The following is a 15,584-nucleotide window of genomic DNA, read 5'->3' on the forward strand; positions in this document are numbered from 1 at the left end:
GCTATGTCAGTACCACTCCGAGATCAGATCAAAGCCTTTGCAGAAAGATGCGCACGTGTTTATCTATGTATTTTGAAGTCCTTTCAAACGGGCTGAGTTAGTGCTTCGTTTAAAGGCATGCTTTCACCTGATGGTGCTTTCTATGAGGTTAAGAAGTAATTATTCAGTGGATGCCTTGCCAGGGAAGACTCTGCCCATCCTAGAGCATGGGAGGGAAGGAAGGAGGAGGAGCACAGACTCGATGGGGAAAGCCATCCCCTGCTTCTCCCCCAACTGAGCCCTTTGTGGTTGAAGGTTCAGAGACTCACTTAGGCAAGTGGAAGGACCCAGAATGAGCACATTTAAAATTCATGTTCCAGCAAAGACAGACACTTTGTCCCAAGTTAGCACATTTCCAAAGATTTTTGGTGAGGATGGGAGGAGGGTAGGTGTCTCATTGCAGCCAGCTGTCTGCAGAGCCTTGATTTGGAATTAATCATCTTTGGTCTGGCTCAGAGGAAACACTGGGATAAGCCGTGAATGTAGAGCGCGATTCATATTAACAGGAACGACAGATCGTTTGACAGCTGTGATCTCATAAACCCCGTGACGCATCTGAGGTACTGCAGACATCGCTGCGTATTGCCGGCTTTTGCCTGCTTCAGAACCTAATCTCCAAATGCAGGAAATGTCACCCTTTTCAGTGATTATATATATTTAATGAAACCAAGATAAAACATACAAGTTCCCATTTTAATGATGTTTTTCTACTAGCTACTGGTTGCAGTTGATGTAAAGACGAGCTTTAGTGTATTAAGAGAGGCAGAATTTCTTTAGAGCCAGCCGGTATGTACAGAAAAGAGACGCCCCTGTGAGGGTTGGGGTTGGAAGGCTATCATGGACAGGAATGAAGCTTCTGTCAAGCCTGGAGGTGAGGATGGGAACAGGGCTGCGAGTGGGGTGGGGCACCCTCTGAGAGCAAGGCCAGATGATCTTCCCAGTGCTCCTAAGGCCTCCAGTTGTGGCCACACAGTCCACCTGTAGTGTAGACAGGAGGATCTGTGAAGCAGACTTAACGAAAACTCCCTCTAGAATACCCACCCATGTGTGCGGTCCACACAGAATGGGCACAGAACAACAGGTGGAGTAAAGTGATTCCCCATGAACTCACCTGGGTCAGGAAAGGGCACTATCAGGTCTATTTCTGAGTTCCTTCTTTCCTTCAGGGTAGGTGAAATGTTAAACTAAAGGAGCTTTGGCTGCTAGTCACTGATCAGGCTGAGAAAGAGCCAATGCTTGTAGATCAATATTCACCCCACAACTGGTGGCCACTTGCTTTTTTTTGTGCTACATTATCACAAACAAACTAGGACGTCACAAAGGAAGACAGTGGGCAAAAGGAGAATTCAATTCAATATAGCAGTAAGATATATTCACTGCAAAACTTGCCTGAGTTACAGTTGAGTGGGGCGGACAAGGGGATGCTGTATTCCCAAGTAATGTGATTGACACATTAACTATTGCTAGTCTAGCTGTAAAAGTTTAAACAGAGTGGTCCTCCAAAATCCACCCTCCACTTCACTTTGAAAATCCAGACAGCACTCCCATATTTGAACATGGAAACTCCAAATCTCCCATCATTCCCAGCCAGCTGAAGACTGCTTAGGACCTTATAAAACAGCTGTCGATAGCCTCAAACATTCCTGCCTTTCTACCGCTCACAGTCTCGGATTGGAGGACCAGGGAAAGAAGCTCTAAAAGCAATGCCATGTCTGATCATGTGACCCTGGCAGCCTACCTCCCTTAGAGTGAGAACTTTATATAATTTTTGGTTTCTCTTCTGAAGACAGGAATAGCAGGACTAGCAATTTGGATATCAACTTCTAGATATTCAAGTACAAGAAAGTTGATTGGGTCACCCTTTTCCATCTCTTAGAAGACAAGGGGAAAATACCCAAGGGCCGCAGGCATGAAGAGGCTTGTTGAGAAGAGAAGGATATCTGCAGGTGATCAGACTGCACTCCAACCAAAGCCTGGAGAGCATCACACATCAACAGCCTAAAACGCACCATGAGAACGGCTCCAAGTTCACCTCAAGTGCACACTTACCTGACCGTGGGATGGAAGTGCAGCGTAGGCCATGGGCTGACTCATCACTCCTTTCTGCTTCATGAGAAGCATGCGTTTCTGGTCCTCACTCAGGTGTGCCCTGGGAGCCTGGAGCTGCGGTGGAGGTGGCGGCTGCTGCTGAGGGGGCTGCTGAGGTTGTTGGGGTGGTTGCTGCTGGATATATGGCATCAAGGGGGTCTTGTTAGGGTTGGCCATTGGGGGCGTCATTGTCTGACTCAAGTCTGCGTTAAAATGGGTCAGAGGTTTAGTGTTGCCGTAAGTGAGAACATTGTGCTGTTTGGTCAAGGAGCTGGTACCCAAGTTATTTGGCTGCTGATTGATCATAGTCACGTGATTTGGAGGGAGGTAGTTATTCATTGTGGTCTTCTGCAGGTTGCTGGCCATCGCAGGCACTATCGGGGTTTGGCTGTTAAAGGTTTGGGGGTACATCATTGGGCTATTTGGTTTTTCTGCAGTAAAGGCTGCTCCATATGGACTGGATGGAGGCCCCAGGGGAGACCATCTGGAAGTCTGGTTTGAGTGCTGCTGTGGTGGCTGCTTCTGTTGCAGGAGCTTGGCCCTTTGCTGTTGCTGGGCAGCCATTTGTTTGAGCTGCTCTGCTGGAGACATGTCGGAGCTGGGCCCAGCCACAGGGCCTGACCCTGACCCTGCCACCGTCACTGCTGCTGGATTGAGGAGATAACCGTTGCCGGGCCGAGGTGGCCCTTGGCCAGGCGTGTGGGCTTGGTTTGGAGTCTGAGGGGACTGCACAGCACAGTTGGCTGGTGAGTTGGCAGAGTTTGGGGCCGCAGGAGTGCTGGCCACTGAGGGTAGGCTAGTGGCTGTGGAGATTGTAGAAAAGGAAGGACCAGAAGATGAAGGCCTGGCCTGGGGAGAGCCCACGGAGACATGTGCAAAAGGAGAGTGAGACGGGTCGCTCTTCACACTCACGCTCTCTTGGGACAGAGAGGTCTCTGTGGTTGCCTGTGAGAATTCTGGCTCCTTCTTCTCTTCGAAGTCTTCATTGAACAGGTCCTGTATGTCATCTTCGGGAACCGTGTTGGCCAACTCATCAATTAATTCTTGCCACTCCTGGTCATTCAGGTTGATGTCTGAGAAGAGCTTGTTCTGATTAGAAAGCGATGTCTCTGATGTGTCTATGCAAGTGGGGTCGTCTAGAGGCTCCTGTTTGAGGTCCTTGCTCTGCAAGATGGTGAAGCTATCCTCCAGGTCGCTGCAGCCATTGACAGGAAGTTTAATCTCGGGGAGCCGACCGTTCTTACTTAGATCTTCTAGAAGCCCAGGGGTGTGAGTGCCACTGTTCTGCAAGGGCAAAGAAGGCTTCAGGTCAAGTTGGTGGAGAGGAGAAGCTGGAGGCAGTGACATGTTGCCGGGCAAGTTGTTGATGGCTTCCATCCCCGCGGCAATGTCCCTTCGCATTCTCTTGCTTGTTGGAGAGAAACTCCCGTCACAAGCACCATTCTGCTGGTCTCCATTGAGGGGTGACCGGGCTCCTTCCAGCTTCCTTTTTACAGTCTCTTGCAGCTGGAAAAGAAACAGGAAAGTGGACGATTGAATCTCCAAGTCATATTGCACTCTAAGTACCATGACTACGAACTGACTTCTAAATGCTTCAGAGCACATGAGAAATGACACTTCTATTTCAGCATCAGCCAATACATCCCTTCTTATGCCACGGGAAAAGGTTTTATCTAAAGGCAGACCTTGGAGGGCTCAGAGATAGAAAACAAGGGAAAGATTGGAGAGTGGGAACAAAAGAAAAGATTGCAGGGAAAGATCAGGTTTCAAATGAATGCTAGACACAAGACTTGGACCAGAGTATATCATACTTGAGAAAGGTGTTAGTACCTGTCTTAAATTCTTGCCACACTTTAATCGAGCACATCAAGGAGTAGCTAAATCAGCAACATTGTGAAGGAAGACTTAAAAAGTCTCTTAAGAATATGGAACGCAACCCGTTATTGGAATGGCATGCAACTGGAGATTAATATTTAGCACACCCCAGACTTCCTTTCAGTTCTTAGTTTGCCTCTTTCAACACTGTTTGCTACAGTAATCTGCTGTCTTCTAAGGGCACGTTTCCATTGGCCTCCATGTCACCACACTCATTTAGATTTTCTCTTCTTTCCACTTGCTTATTCTCACTCTTATATATTCTTTGTTTTAAATGTTGGGATTTCTTTTTTTGTGTGGTAGTGGGACTTGAACTCAGGGCCTCCACCTTGCACCACTCCACCAGCCATTTTCTGTGATGGGTATTTTTGAGATAGGGTCTTGGGAACTATTTGCCCAGGCTGGCTTCTAACTGCCATCCTGCTGATCTCTACCTCCTAAGTAGCTAGGATTACAGGCATGAGCCACTGGCTCCTGGCAGCATTGGAATTCTTCTAAGCTTTATCTTAAGCTGTTTTTCCTTCTCACTCTACATGATTCTGTAAATTACTTTATTTATTACAACAACCTCAACTATTTTCTGTAGGCTGATGGCCCCCAAATGATGTTCAAACCTGATCTTCTCTGCAATGACCCACTAAGTCTAAGTTCTCCTCTTGGATCCTCCACAGACCTCTAAAACTCAACAGTCTCAACACTGAACTTATTATCATGCACTACTCACACACGATCCTCACCAGTGTTCCCCATGTCAGTATCTACCCAGTTACCCAGGACAGAATTCCAGCATGGATTTAAAACCTGCACATCACCAATTACCACGTCTGTAAGTATCACTGTAATATGCCCACCCATGTCTATTCACACTGCCGCTCTCCTAGACCAGGGCACTGTATCTTTTGCTGGGTTGTCCAAGCAGTCTTCTAACTGGTTCCTTTGCCTTCTCTTCTTTCATCCATTCACTCATCCCTTCATCTTTTCTTTTCTTCATTGTTTTGTTCTTTCTACTATGTAGTCCAGGCTGGCTTTGAACTCCTGATCCTCCTGCTTCAGCCTCCTGAGTACTGGGATTACAGGCAAGCACCACCATCCTCTGCTCAGGTTCATCTTTTGCCTTTCTACTCAGCATCACCATCCCCTCATGCACTGTACGTTTTCCATCAATGCTTCAGAAATTCTTGTCAAGTTCTTAAATGTGCCAAGCTTCCTTCTGCCTCCAGGGTGCACACTGTACATGCCCTTTTCTTTGCTCAGAACATACTCCTTTCCCTGGTTAACAGCTGCTTATTTTTCAGGTCAGATCTCAAACACCCTTTCCCCTCCCCAGTTACATTAGGTGCCTTCCTTGACCTGCCTCAACTGGAGTCAGTTTTGCTAAGCAATCTGCACTTCTCCATCATGACTTTTATCACGCTTCAAGACAATGGCTTGTGTGTCTGTTTAGCCAGCTCCAAGAAGGTAGGGGTATGGCTGACTTGCTTACTGGGTGTCTGCAGGACTGCACTCAGTGGTCAGGTTCTTAGCAGTGGATGGTAAATAACCACAAATTGAATGAATAATTCTTTTGTCCAATTCACATAGCTACGAGAGGGAATCTGAAACAGAGCAGAAGGCGGCCCAAGGACCATAAGGACTGCCTAATTTTGAGACTCTTCATCCTGGAATGGAAGCGTCACATGCACTTCACTGGACTCATTTAAGAAGTCCAGATAAGAGAACTTTTCCTTGGCTCCATGGGTTTACTAGTTTCAAACCTAATTTACTTGCTTGGCACCTTGCCTTCTGCCAAAAGGGCTGTGCACATCGCTCTGGTCACAGAGTCTGGCATTCAGTGGGTGCTGGGAGATGCCTGCTGGGTGATACAGGGGGACCAGGCTGGGATGGAAGGGGCAGAGTGGTGCAGGGGAGGTGGGAGAAGGCAGAGCCCTCCTTCCACCTGGCTGCCCTCCCGTTCTTGCCAAAGGTGCTCTGAATTAGAGAACCTTTGCGAGGAAGGAATAGACGTCCCTCTGACCCACACCTGGGCACACTTGAGCTGCCAAGGTTCTGGGGATCCTGTGTAGAGCAAAGCCAATCTGGAGATGGACACAGGGTGTGAGTTTCAGAGGGTGTCATTTTACAGCCGTGTGCCTTCTCATAAGCAGAGAACTCCATTTTCAAGGTAAGCAAAGTAGAAAGGGGTCTTGAGAAAAACTCCAGTCTAATCCGTGTTCCTAAATCTTGTATTTTTAATCACAACACCGGATCCTGTCCCAGTCACTTCGAAGAGGCCCTTGAATTGCTGAAAACAGGGCCCTAAGTGGGACACACTGAAATTGGACATTAAAGAAAATACTGGTTCAATCCATCGTATTAGGTAGACCCGCTAGAAAATGATGTTATTTGTGGAACAAACCAGAAAGCCTGATTATGATCATAGGTATGACAGACACTTCAACATACGTAGCTCCAAACAAGGCGGCAAGTTCAGGTATCACGGCTTCAGGGTCTAACGGAAATGAGGCTCCCGAAGTGATGTCAAGCTTCAAAACATAGGCACTTGTCTTATAAAATGAGCCTGACTTTATTTTAGAAAGCACGGGTCCATGATTCTATTCTAGGTCATGTACTGGATGAGCAGGACAGAGGAATAAAGATGTTTGCTCTACTTGTTCCCCTGTAAAATGGTGGTGACTGAGCCCACAGAGACAGGTCTGGCTGGGAACCCCAAGATTCACCTCTAACCAGCTGAGTGGGTGAACCAGTAGAGCGCAGTGTTACAGAAACAGAAGCACAGCTCTAGAGTCAGAATGCAGGTCAAAGCCAAGGTCCTCTTCCCAAGAGTTAACACAGGTAGATGTTGTTTTGTACTTCATAAATGATGGCTGTGATGCCCTTCATCAGAAAGGAAGTTAGGTGAATGTGGTCATTTTTCTGTTCTGCTTACTTCTGGGTCCCTAGTAGCTCCCAGTTGACACTCAATAAATAACTGATGAATGAATGAATTTGGGGAAACTTGGAAACTTTGGTTTCTTTTCTCTGAGAAATGGGTTAATAATACCCAGCTCACAGAGTCACTGGAGAGATGAGTTTAATTGAAACAGCGTGGATACATCAATCTTACCACCTGGAATACACTCAGACCCTATAAGCCTATTTTTTAAATTCAGTGACACAAACAGCCACAAGTACAACTGGGACAGAATGCTTCCTGGATCTTCAAAACACAAATAGGTAGAATGATAATATTTTTACTCCCTTGCCTGCAAAGCCCTAATGTTTTCCAAGCATTTGGTATAGCTTTTTTAATATGAGCGACAAAAATCAAATTTGCAATTCAAGCCCAAGTCCAAGTGCTAATGCATTCATGTCCTAGATTGTACAAAAGCAGAGGCTAGGTGGTTGAAGTTCAAATCAAATCCATTTGCAGCACGACACCTGAATGGAGCTGCCGAGTTGATTCTTTTCCCCAGGGGCCTCACATTCTCTATCGCTGGCCCCTTTTAACCCAAATCTTGCTATATAAATATATATTTCTTGTATCAGCATTCTGGAGTATGAGAAAGACACCATTGATGATGCTGTGCTATGGTTATTATGTTTTGTTTGGTTGTGTCTAAAATACCAGAGCAATCTTCACATCAATTCTGTCTGTCTCATCGTCCTTTGTTTTATGGAAAGGTGGTCTGAGAGTCTAACTCTCTGTTTATGTACCCTGTGGGAAACAGAAGGAGCATAGAGAGGAAGACATGGGACCAGCTGTGTGTTTGGGAGGGCTGGCAAATTCTCAGTGAGCACGAGAGTGACTGGCACTGTAATACCCAGCCCTCCACCAAAGGACTCATCCCAAACAGCAGATCTTAGCAAGCTGGAAGCTTCTTAGTGCGCCTGTACCCTGCTGCAAGAATCACAGAAACTTCCCTGAGCACCAGCCCCTCACTTCTGTACGACCATATTACTTATAAATGTCTCCCATTCAGGGAAGCAGTGGCACCTGGAGCTGAAGTTCATTCATCGCCTGGGACAATATAAGCCTCTGTCAGGTGGCAAGTACTGTGCAGGAAACAATCCCTCCATCAGGGCTCCAGGGCGGGCTGCTGTCTATGGTGAGGTGATGGTTCGTGTTTCTGTGTGTGTGTGTGTGAGAGAGAGAGAGAGAGAGAGAGAGAGAGAGAGAGAGAGAGACAGAGAGAGATGGGGGCGGGGGGGAGAAAGAGAGAGGGAGAAAAAGAGAAGAATGGTGTATGTGTGTATGTGTGTGTGAGACAGAGAGAGAGAGGAGAGAGGGAGGGAGAAAAAGAGAAGAATGGGGTGTGTGTGTGTGTGAGACACCCAGATCAGTAGAAATAAGAAGAGCAGTGGTTTGGAGTTATAAAGCACTTTCAGACAGGATTATTCTCATCTCACAGCAGACCTTTGGGGCAGGCCAGTGCTGGCTGTCCAGGGAAAGGGGCAGTGTTCTGGAGGAGGTGGATGGAGAGGGTGGGTGGATGTCACCCATAATTCAATAAGCATGGTGGAGATCACCAGACCTTTGCTGACATAGTAAACAGCCATTCCTAGCAGTTTCTTGAGGTGTCCCCTGGACCAGAGTGTCCATGGTAAAGGGATCTTTTCTCCTTTAGACTAAAGCTGTGCCAATAAGTACAGAGACTCTCACTGTTGGATCCTTGATTTTGTATGAAATTGGGCTGGGGCTCCGAGCTTGGGAGTAAAAATGGCAATACACCATTACCCATGAGACTATAAGATGGTCAGCACTGGACAGTCATCATTGTCCTGTCTCCTAATGACTGATCTGAAAGGGAGGTTTTAATTAAAACCATCTGACAGAGGAGGGACAGGGAGATTCACAGAGAGGTAGCTAAGCCCAGTTCAAACTCAGGTCTGTTTTCATCGCCCACACCCTGGTCCAGGACTAGGGGTCGTGTCTTGGTCAGTGGCACTGGCTCTGAAGCCAGTGCGTAATGATGTCTTCATCTGCGTTTTCAGGAATCATCTTGTTTGCACATTCTCCCCTTCCACACCCAATTAAACCTTGAGAAGTATCTGTTCTTATCATCCATGAATTGTAATCTCATCTTCCACTCCAGGCTCCTGCCTCCTTCAGAGCCAACACTTCTTCCATGGAGCTCTGCTGTAGCTCCTGATGAGTCTCTGCCCCGTCCTGCTTTCTCCACTGTGGCTATGGTTTTCTTCTTCAAATGTTTGGGAGGCTGAAATCAGGAGGATCGCAGTTTGAGACCAGCACAGGCAAAAAGTTAATGAGACCCCATTGCAACCAATGACTGGGCTCAAGTGTCATGCACCAGTCATCTCAAGCTAAGCAGGAGGTCACAATCAGGAGGATCATGAACCGGGGCAAAAAGTTTGTGAGATCCCATCTCAATGGAAAAAAGCAGAGTGAGGTAGTGCATACCTGCCAGCCCAGCTACAGTGGGAAACACAAAATAGAAGGACTGCAGTCCAGGTTGGCCTGGGCAAAAAAAACGAGGCCCTGCCTCCAAAAAAAACTATAGTAAAAAGGGCTTGGAGGTGTGGCTCAGGTGGCAGAGCGCCTGCCTTGCAAGCATGAAGCCCTGAGTTCAAACCCCAGTCACCCCCAGCCCCGACACACACAAAAGTGAATCTGACCATGTCCTCTCTTCACTTTCCAGTTCTTCGGAAGCCGTCTTCTCATCATTTAAGTGTGGATCCAGGCCCTCCACGACTTGATCTTCACCCCCAACTCTAGTCTTCCTTCTCACTTGCCTCCCAACTCCAAGCGTTCAATCATACAGCCAGGTGTACATTACCATGGGGTCACGGGCTGAGAAACACATTGTCAGTTGATTTTCTTGTTCCACCATCACAGAGTATAGGAAGATGGCGGAGATGTCACCAGGCAATCCGATCTTAATGGGTCCCTCATTGATGGAAATGTCCCATGCACTCGCAACTGTGAGCCTCTCCGTGAGTCTCTCTCTGAGAATGCATAAGTGACACCCTTGTCTATCCTCCTCACCTGACCCCTTGTCCTTCACTGTTCCTTTCAGACATTAACTTCTATTTAGTCTTTCTGACATCCCCTCCCCCTGGCTCCTGATCTTGGTTAGACAATTCTCCGTGTGCTTCTGGGATGTCCTGATGTGAATCACACTGACACTGTTTCCTTTGCATTTGTGAGTCAATGAAAAAAATGCTTAAAAAGAGCCTTCAAATCACCACGCTGAGTACATGCTATTGTCCTCAAAGGAGGCACTTACAGTGCTTGGACTTACGGTGCTTATGGAGGAAATACGGTTCCTTTTGGTTATTTATTTACTTCTGGTGGAACGAGGGGTTGAATTCAGGGTCTTACACTTGCCAGGTAGGTGTGCTACCACTTGAGCCACTATGCCAACCCTTTGTTATTTTAAAATACTAGAAAGAGTCTGTTTCTCCCCCTTAATATTTTGGAAGACCCTACAGGTTCAAGGAATCCACATGGGGACCCCCAAGAGAACCGAGAAAGTGATTTCTGAAGAGGAAATCTGAATCAGAAATTCAGAGTCCTTGAAAGGACATTACCAAGGTCCTGTGTTTTCACATGCATGTGAACCCTGATGCTGCTGCTTTTCATAGTTGGACTCCAATTGCTGCAAGTGGCTTTGGGTGGATCTCAGCTGTCACAGCACCCCCCAGCGCACAAGCTTGCGTGCGCTATCGTCCACGTCTGCTAGCAACATGACCTCTTCCTGGGATATGAAGATGAGTTCGAAAGGAAGCTGCAGACTCCATCATGAATTTAGAGGCTCTAAGAGAACATTTGGTCATTTTGATCTGTTCTGGTCAAACCAGAAGACAGTTCACAGGAATCCATTTCTGTAGGTTATCTTCTTTCCATTCTCCTAGCAATAAGAAGCCTGCAGACACGTGGCTGAATTTACCTCGCTTACAGAATACTCATGTGTTAAGACACTTTCATCAGTAGAATATGAATCGTGCACAAAACACTTCCAGAACTGTCGTCTAGATGTAATCACTCATAAAAAAAGGATCTCTTCAGGTTTATTTAGGGTTATGATTTCCTTTAGTGATTTTTGAACTTGAGTGGGACTGGTTACCTGGGAAGCTGTCAACAATACATATGTCTCCAAAATTTCTGAGTTAGTAGCTCCAGGTGGGGCCTGGATTGGGACACAGGGCGAGGGCACAGCTGATGAAATTTAATAAACTCCTCAAGTTCTTCAGAGACAGCTGGTCTAGATTTCCTGCTTTCAGATGCTCTGATGTAGACTAATAATTCAGTTGGAGTCTGACATTTTGGACTCAGTGGTTTGATTTCTTTAAATACATATACACACATCAAGCCAATGTCAACACAGAATGTTCCCGAGTTGACTGAGGCATCACATAAGCAGAACTAAGAAATTATGCTCTAGATTGGAATTTTCAAACCTCAGGGGATTCTGAAGTCTACAGAAATGGCTGGATTTCCATAAGTTTTGGGAAAATGTTTCTATATTTGTATTTTAGGGTTCTCTGAACACAGCAATATTCGAGACCATCTCTCCCTTGACACACTGTACTCACCTTCACTTTCATCTAATAGCTGTGGGGTGTTGCTCTGTGCCTGGGTCAGACATGGTGACAAGGGCTGTGAGGTCAACCCATTCCTAAGATAGAAGACCACCCCAATGGAGCGAGCTTCCTCTCACTCCTGGTTCTACTGAACCTAACTGGCCTAACTGGGGGTGACAGGAGATGCAGAAAGGATAAATTATAGACAAACATGCATAAAGCGGGGGCCAGGTGTGCTGGGCACTCAGATGGAGACACACAACAGCCCCATTGCTTTTTTTCTCTATTATTCTTTTCTTTCACTTTGCTTCCTTACTGTTCTTTAAAACCTTACTTCTAAAGTCTTCTTTTCTGTTCTTTAAAGTCTCCTTCCTTGGACTGGCCTGTCCCATGTTGTCCCATGTTTTCTTTAATCTCTCTAAAAGTCTTGGTCCTTAGATTTGCACTGTCCCATGTTCCCTTAGCTTTTCTTTAACTTAGCTTTTCTAAAGCCTATGTATAAAGTTCTCAGTGCAGAAAGCTGCTCTGGTGGAGACCCAACAGCCAGTAGCAGCGTCAGCGGCAGTCAAACAAAATCCCCATCCAAAAAACCCTCCAAAAAACCTCGCATCCTCCTTCAGAGAGACTTTTATATCCAGTGGTAAACAAGGAGGTGGAGCAGGGGTTCTCGGGGAGGGGTGTGACATTGTAACAAGAGAAACTTGCGTTCCTACTTCTTTCTCTGAACATAAACAACTTAGGAAAAGCAGCTGTGCTGCATCTTGCCTCTTGCTCTCTTCAAGTTCTCATAGGCTTCTCATAATCCACTCCCCATATATGTACTGACAAAAGTTGGTTGGTTAGAAAGAGATCTAGCTGAAGGTCTAAGCAGCATGAGAGGAAATAGATTTTGTCCCAACTCCTGAAGTTGCCATTGCCAATCTTAAACATTCTAAGCACTATTTTAGAGAGAAAACAATTTCACTATGTGTAAATGAAAAAAAAATAGGCCAGGTGCAGTGGCTCATGGCTGTTAATCCTAGGTACTTGGGAGGCAAAAGTAGGAGGACGGTGGTTTGAAGCAGGCTCAGGCAAAAAAGTTAGTGAGACCCCATCTCAACAGACAAGCCAGGCATGGTAGTACATGCCTGTGATCCCAGCTACACAGAGAGCATACATAGAAGGATAGCAGTCTGAGGCTGGCCCAGGGCAGAAACACAAGACCTATCCAAAAAAATAACTAAAGCAAACAGGGCTGGGATGTGGTTCAAGTGACACAGCACTTGCCTAGCAAGTATAAATCCCAGTAGTGCCAAAAACATTGTAATAGCTTGCACACACACTGCTGCCACGAGAGCCAAGTGTTAAAAACCTCCGCTCGTGGCCATCCCAGAATGCAGTTCCCCTGGACCCAGTGGAGAGGAAGTGCTCGGTCTCCAGTGGAGAAGCCCGCCACGTGCACTTGCAAATCTCTAGCCTGAAATGCTCCAGGAGGAGCTGGGTCAGCTTCGAGGCGCCCTACCCTCTCATTGGGCATCCAAAGGAACACGGGGACGCTGAACATTTCGAGGTACTCTGAGGAAATTTTAGAAACAACCACGATCTTTTTCTTTGCACCATGAATCAGACTTCAAACTCGATTCCCAAGTAGTCTTGGTGTACCAGGCTGATGGCACTTCTTGTCAAGGTTTGGAACTTGAAGGGTCACCCAACTCCAGCTGCGAGGTGTGGAGTGGGTTCCTTATATTGTTCTTCTTTAAAAACACTTTCTATCTTTTTGTGCATGGCTGAAATTTTAGATGTATTTTTATCCTTTAGTTTTGCACAACGGCTCATTGAGAAAGGCTCACACAGTACCGGGGCAGAGGCAGATGAAGCCCTGGACATTTAAAAATCATACATCCTAAGATCCCCCGCTCCCCAAATTTCCAAATTTCCAGATGCATCAAGGGCTTCCACAGGTTCTTGGCTTTCTCCCAAGTGAATGAATAAATTATATTTTCATCACGGGTCCCATGAATCCCGTGCACTCTCACAATATTTGAAGTTATAAGGATTTTCACAAGGTCTGTATGTGCCATTTAAATTTGGTGCATTAATAAAATGACTAATTCCTCAATTAAAACCAAGACTGTCATCTCTGCAAATGATTCTCCAATCTTGTCCTAAAGTTTTCAACAGAATGCTCTAAACTTGTAAGTTTGTATCAGAGGATTTGAATCACAACTCAGTAGCTATTTCATATAATATTCTAATTGGCTGAGATCCCACCGTTGGCCAGGTCAGGCTAAAGGCTCTACAAGTGTTACCTTGGTTAATCCTCACCATAACTTACGATGGGTGGGGAATGGGTTCAGAGAGGACGGGTAATTTTTCCTAGGGCACACAGCAGAGCCCCTACCCAGCTGTGCCTGCCTCTCAAATCTGTATCTCACCTCCTCTGCCATCAGAGGATCAAACTTCAGCAAGTGTTGCTTAGTGATTCTGGGCAACTGTTTTAGAACCTGTGTCATGACACTCTATGTGTCTGTGTCTTTGAGCGAGAGCTGCCTGCATCACAGAGGAGCGTCCTGCCCCTCTGCGGGAAAGCGCCTTCCCTGTGTGTGGGGCATGTGTTGGAGAAGTGATGATGCCTGCGGGCTGAGACTTCCGCGGCGAGCAGATGTGCACATCCAGGGGTGGCTCCCCCACTCCGCAGCTTTCAGTAGGAAAAGCTCCACAGAGACCTGCAGTTTGTCCTCAGAATTCCATGATCCCAACCCTGCAGAGCTCCGTCTTCCACACACGTAAACACATCACAGTTATTTTTAAGGACATGAAACAATTTCCCTAGGAATACGTCCTGTATCTCTCCCCAGAAGTCAGCATACATTTTCTATGTAAACGTGCTTGTAGACACGGCCTTGTGTTGCAGCCTGAAATTCCTAGTGGGGTTTATTCAGAGCTGGAAAGGGAAGATGCTGAAGGAAGGAGGCGAGGAACAAGGGCAAACCATGAGGGAGGAAGGGGCAGATGAAAAGAAGGGATCTTGCCTGCATCAGTCACCCTGGAGACATGCACAGGGCCACCAAAGAACAGGCATGTCAGGACCGGGACGAGCAGAAGGCTGCCTCTGTTTGTTTTCTGGGAGGAGGGGGGCCGGGAGGAGAAACACTTCAGGGAGGCCCTGTATTTTCTCTCCCTTGGGTAAGAATCAAGAATATTTTTATTCTACTGTTTACTCAAAAATGTCCATTTTTTTTTTCAATGAGAAATTCTCACATTTGTTTTTAGTCCCTTCCTTTCAGTCACTGAAGTCGTGTACCAGCTTAGGAGATACAAATAGTCCAGAGCCCTAGATATGACGCTGCTGCTTTGGAATAAAATCTCAGCCCGTGTTTATCTCCTTTTGGAAAACATAAGTATAGAAATAAGACCTCCTGCTCTAGAAAAAGCCTCTAATGTCCCTCAAAGAGGTTGGGCACTGACTTCCCTGTTTGTGCCCAGGCAGACAAGAGCCAGAACCACCTCCCAGAAAAGGATTCAAGCCACCCCCTCCATCCCAGTGAGTGAGCAAACAGAACATAAAGAACATAACTTTTATCTCTAGGCAGCATCCAACTCAAGCACACCAGGTTTTTCCTCTGCAGCTGAAGGCGGCACACTAGGAACTGCCTTATTTCACGTCCGTAGACTAACTTAGTTCACAAATAGGAGACCAGGCAGAATGAGAGGACTGTCCCTTTCTCTCCAGGATGAATCCCTGTGGAGGGTGAAGATGGTGACCTGCAAACAGGCACCTTCTCCCATGCAGGCAAACATGGAGTCAACTTAACCCATGCTGCAAATATTCAATCCATAAACAGCAGTGCCCTGGAGCCTGTCGGCAAGACTTTCCTATGTGGGGAGAAGCTGCTCACCTCCTTCCCACCAGCTGAAATTCATTTTTCAAAAGAAATTAGACTGAGGTGCTGTTGTTATAGCAACAGCCAGAGTCATTTACATAGCCTATTCCCCCAACCTCACTCTGACTTCTGTGGGCAGCAATTCCATTTCTTCAGAGGCAGTGACCGAGGCTGAGGCTAGGTGGTGCCTTCAATGGC

At 46.5% G+C, this 15,584-nt stretch overlaps 1 protein-coding gene across 1 annotated transcript in view; it reads right to left on the reverse strand.

Moving 5' to 3' along the window:
- Positions 1–15,584, reverse strand: part of Maml3 (mastermind like transcriptional coactivator 3) — a 388,069-nt gene that overhangs the window by 153,222 nt on the left and 219,263 nt on the right. Inside the window, exon 2 of the mRNA XM_020171474.2 lies at positions 2,089–3,633. Coding sequence (XP_020027063.1) covers positions 2,089–3,633 — 1,545 coding nt within the window. The remainder of the gene's footprint in view (positions 1–2,088; positions 3,634–15,584) is intronic.

This window comes from Castor canadensis, chromosome 9 (genome assembly GCF_047511655.1).
Source record: "Castor canadensis chromosome 9, mCasCan1.hap1v2, whole genome shotgun sequence".
Taxonomy (NCBI): Eukaryota; Metazoa; Chordata; class Mammalia; order Rodentia; family Castoridae; genus Castor; species Castor canadensis.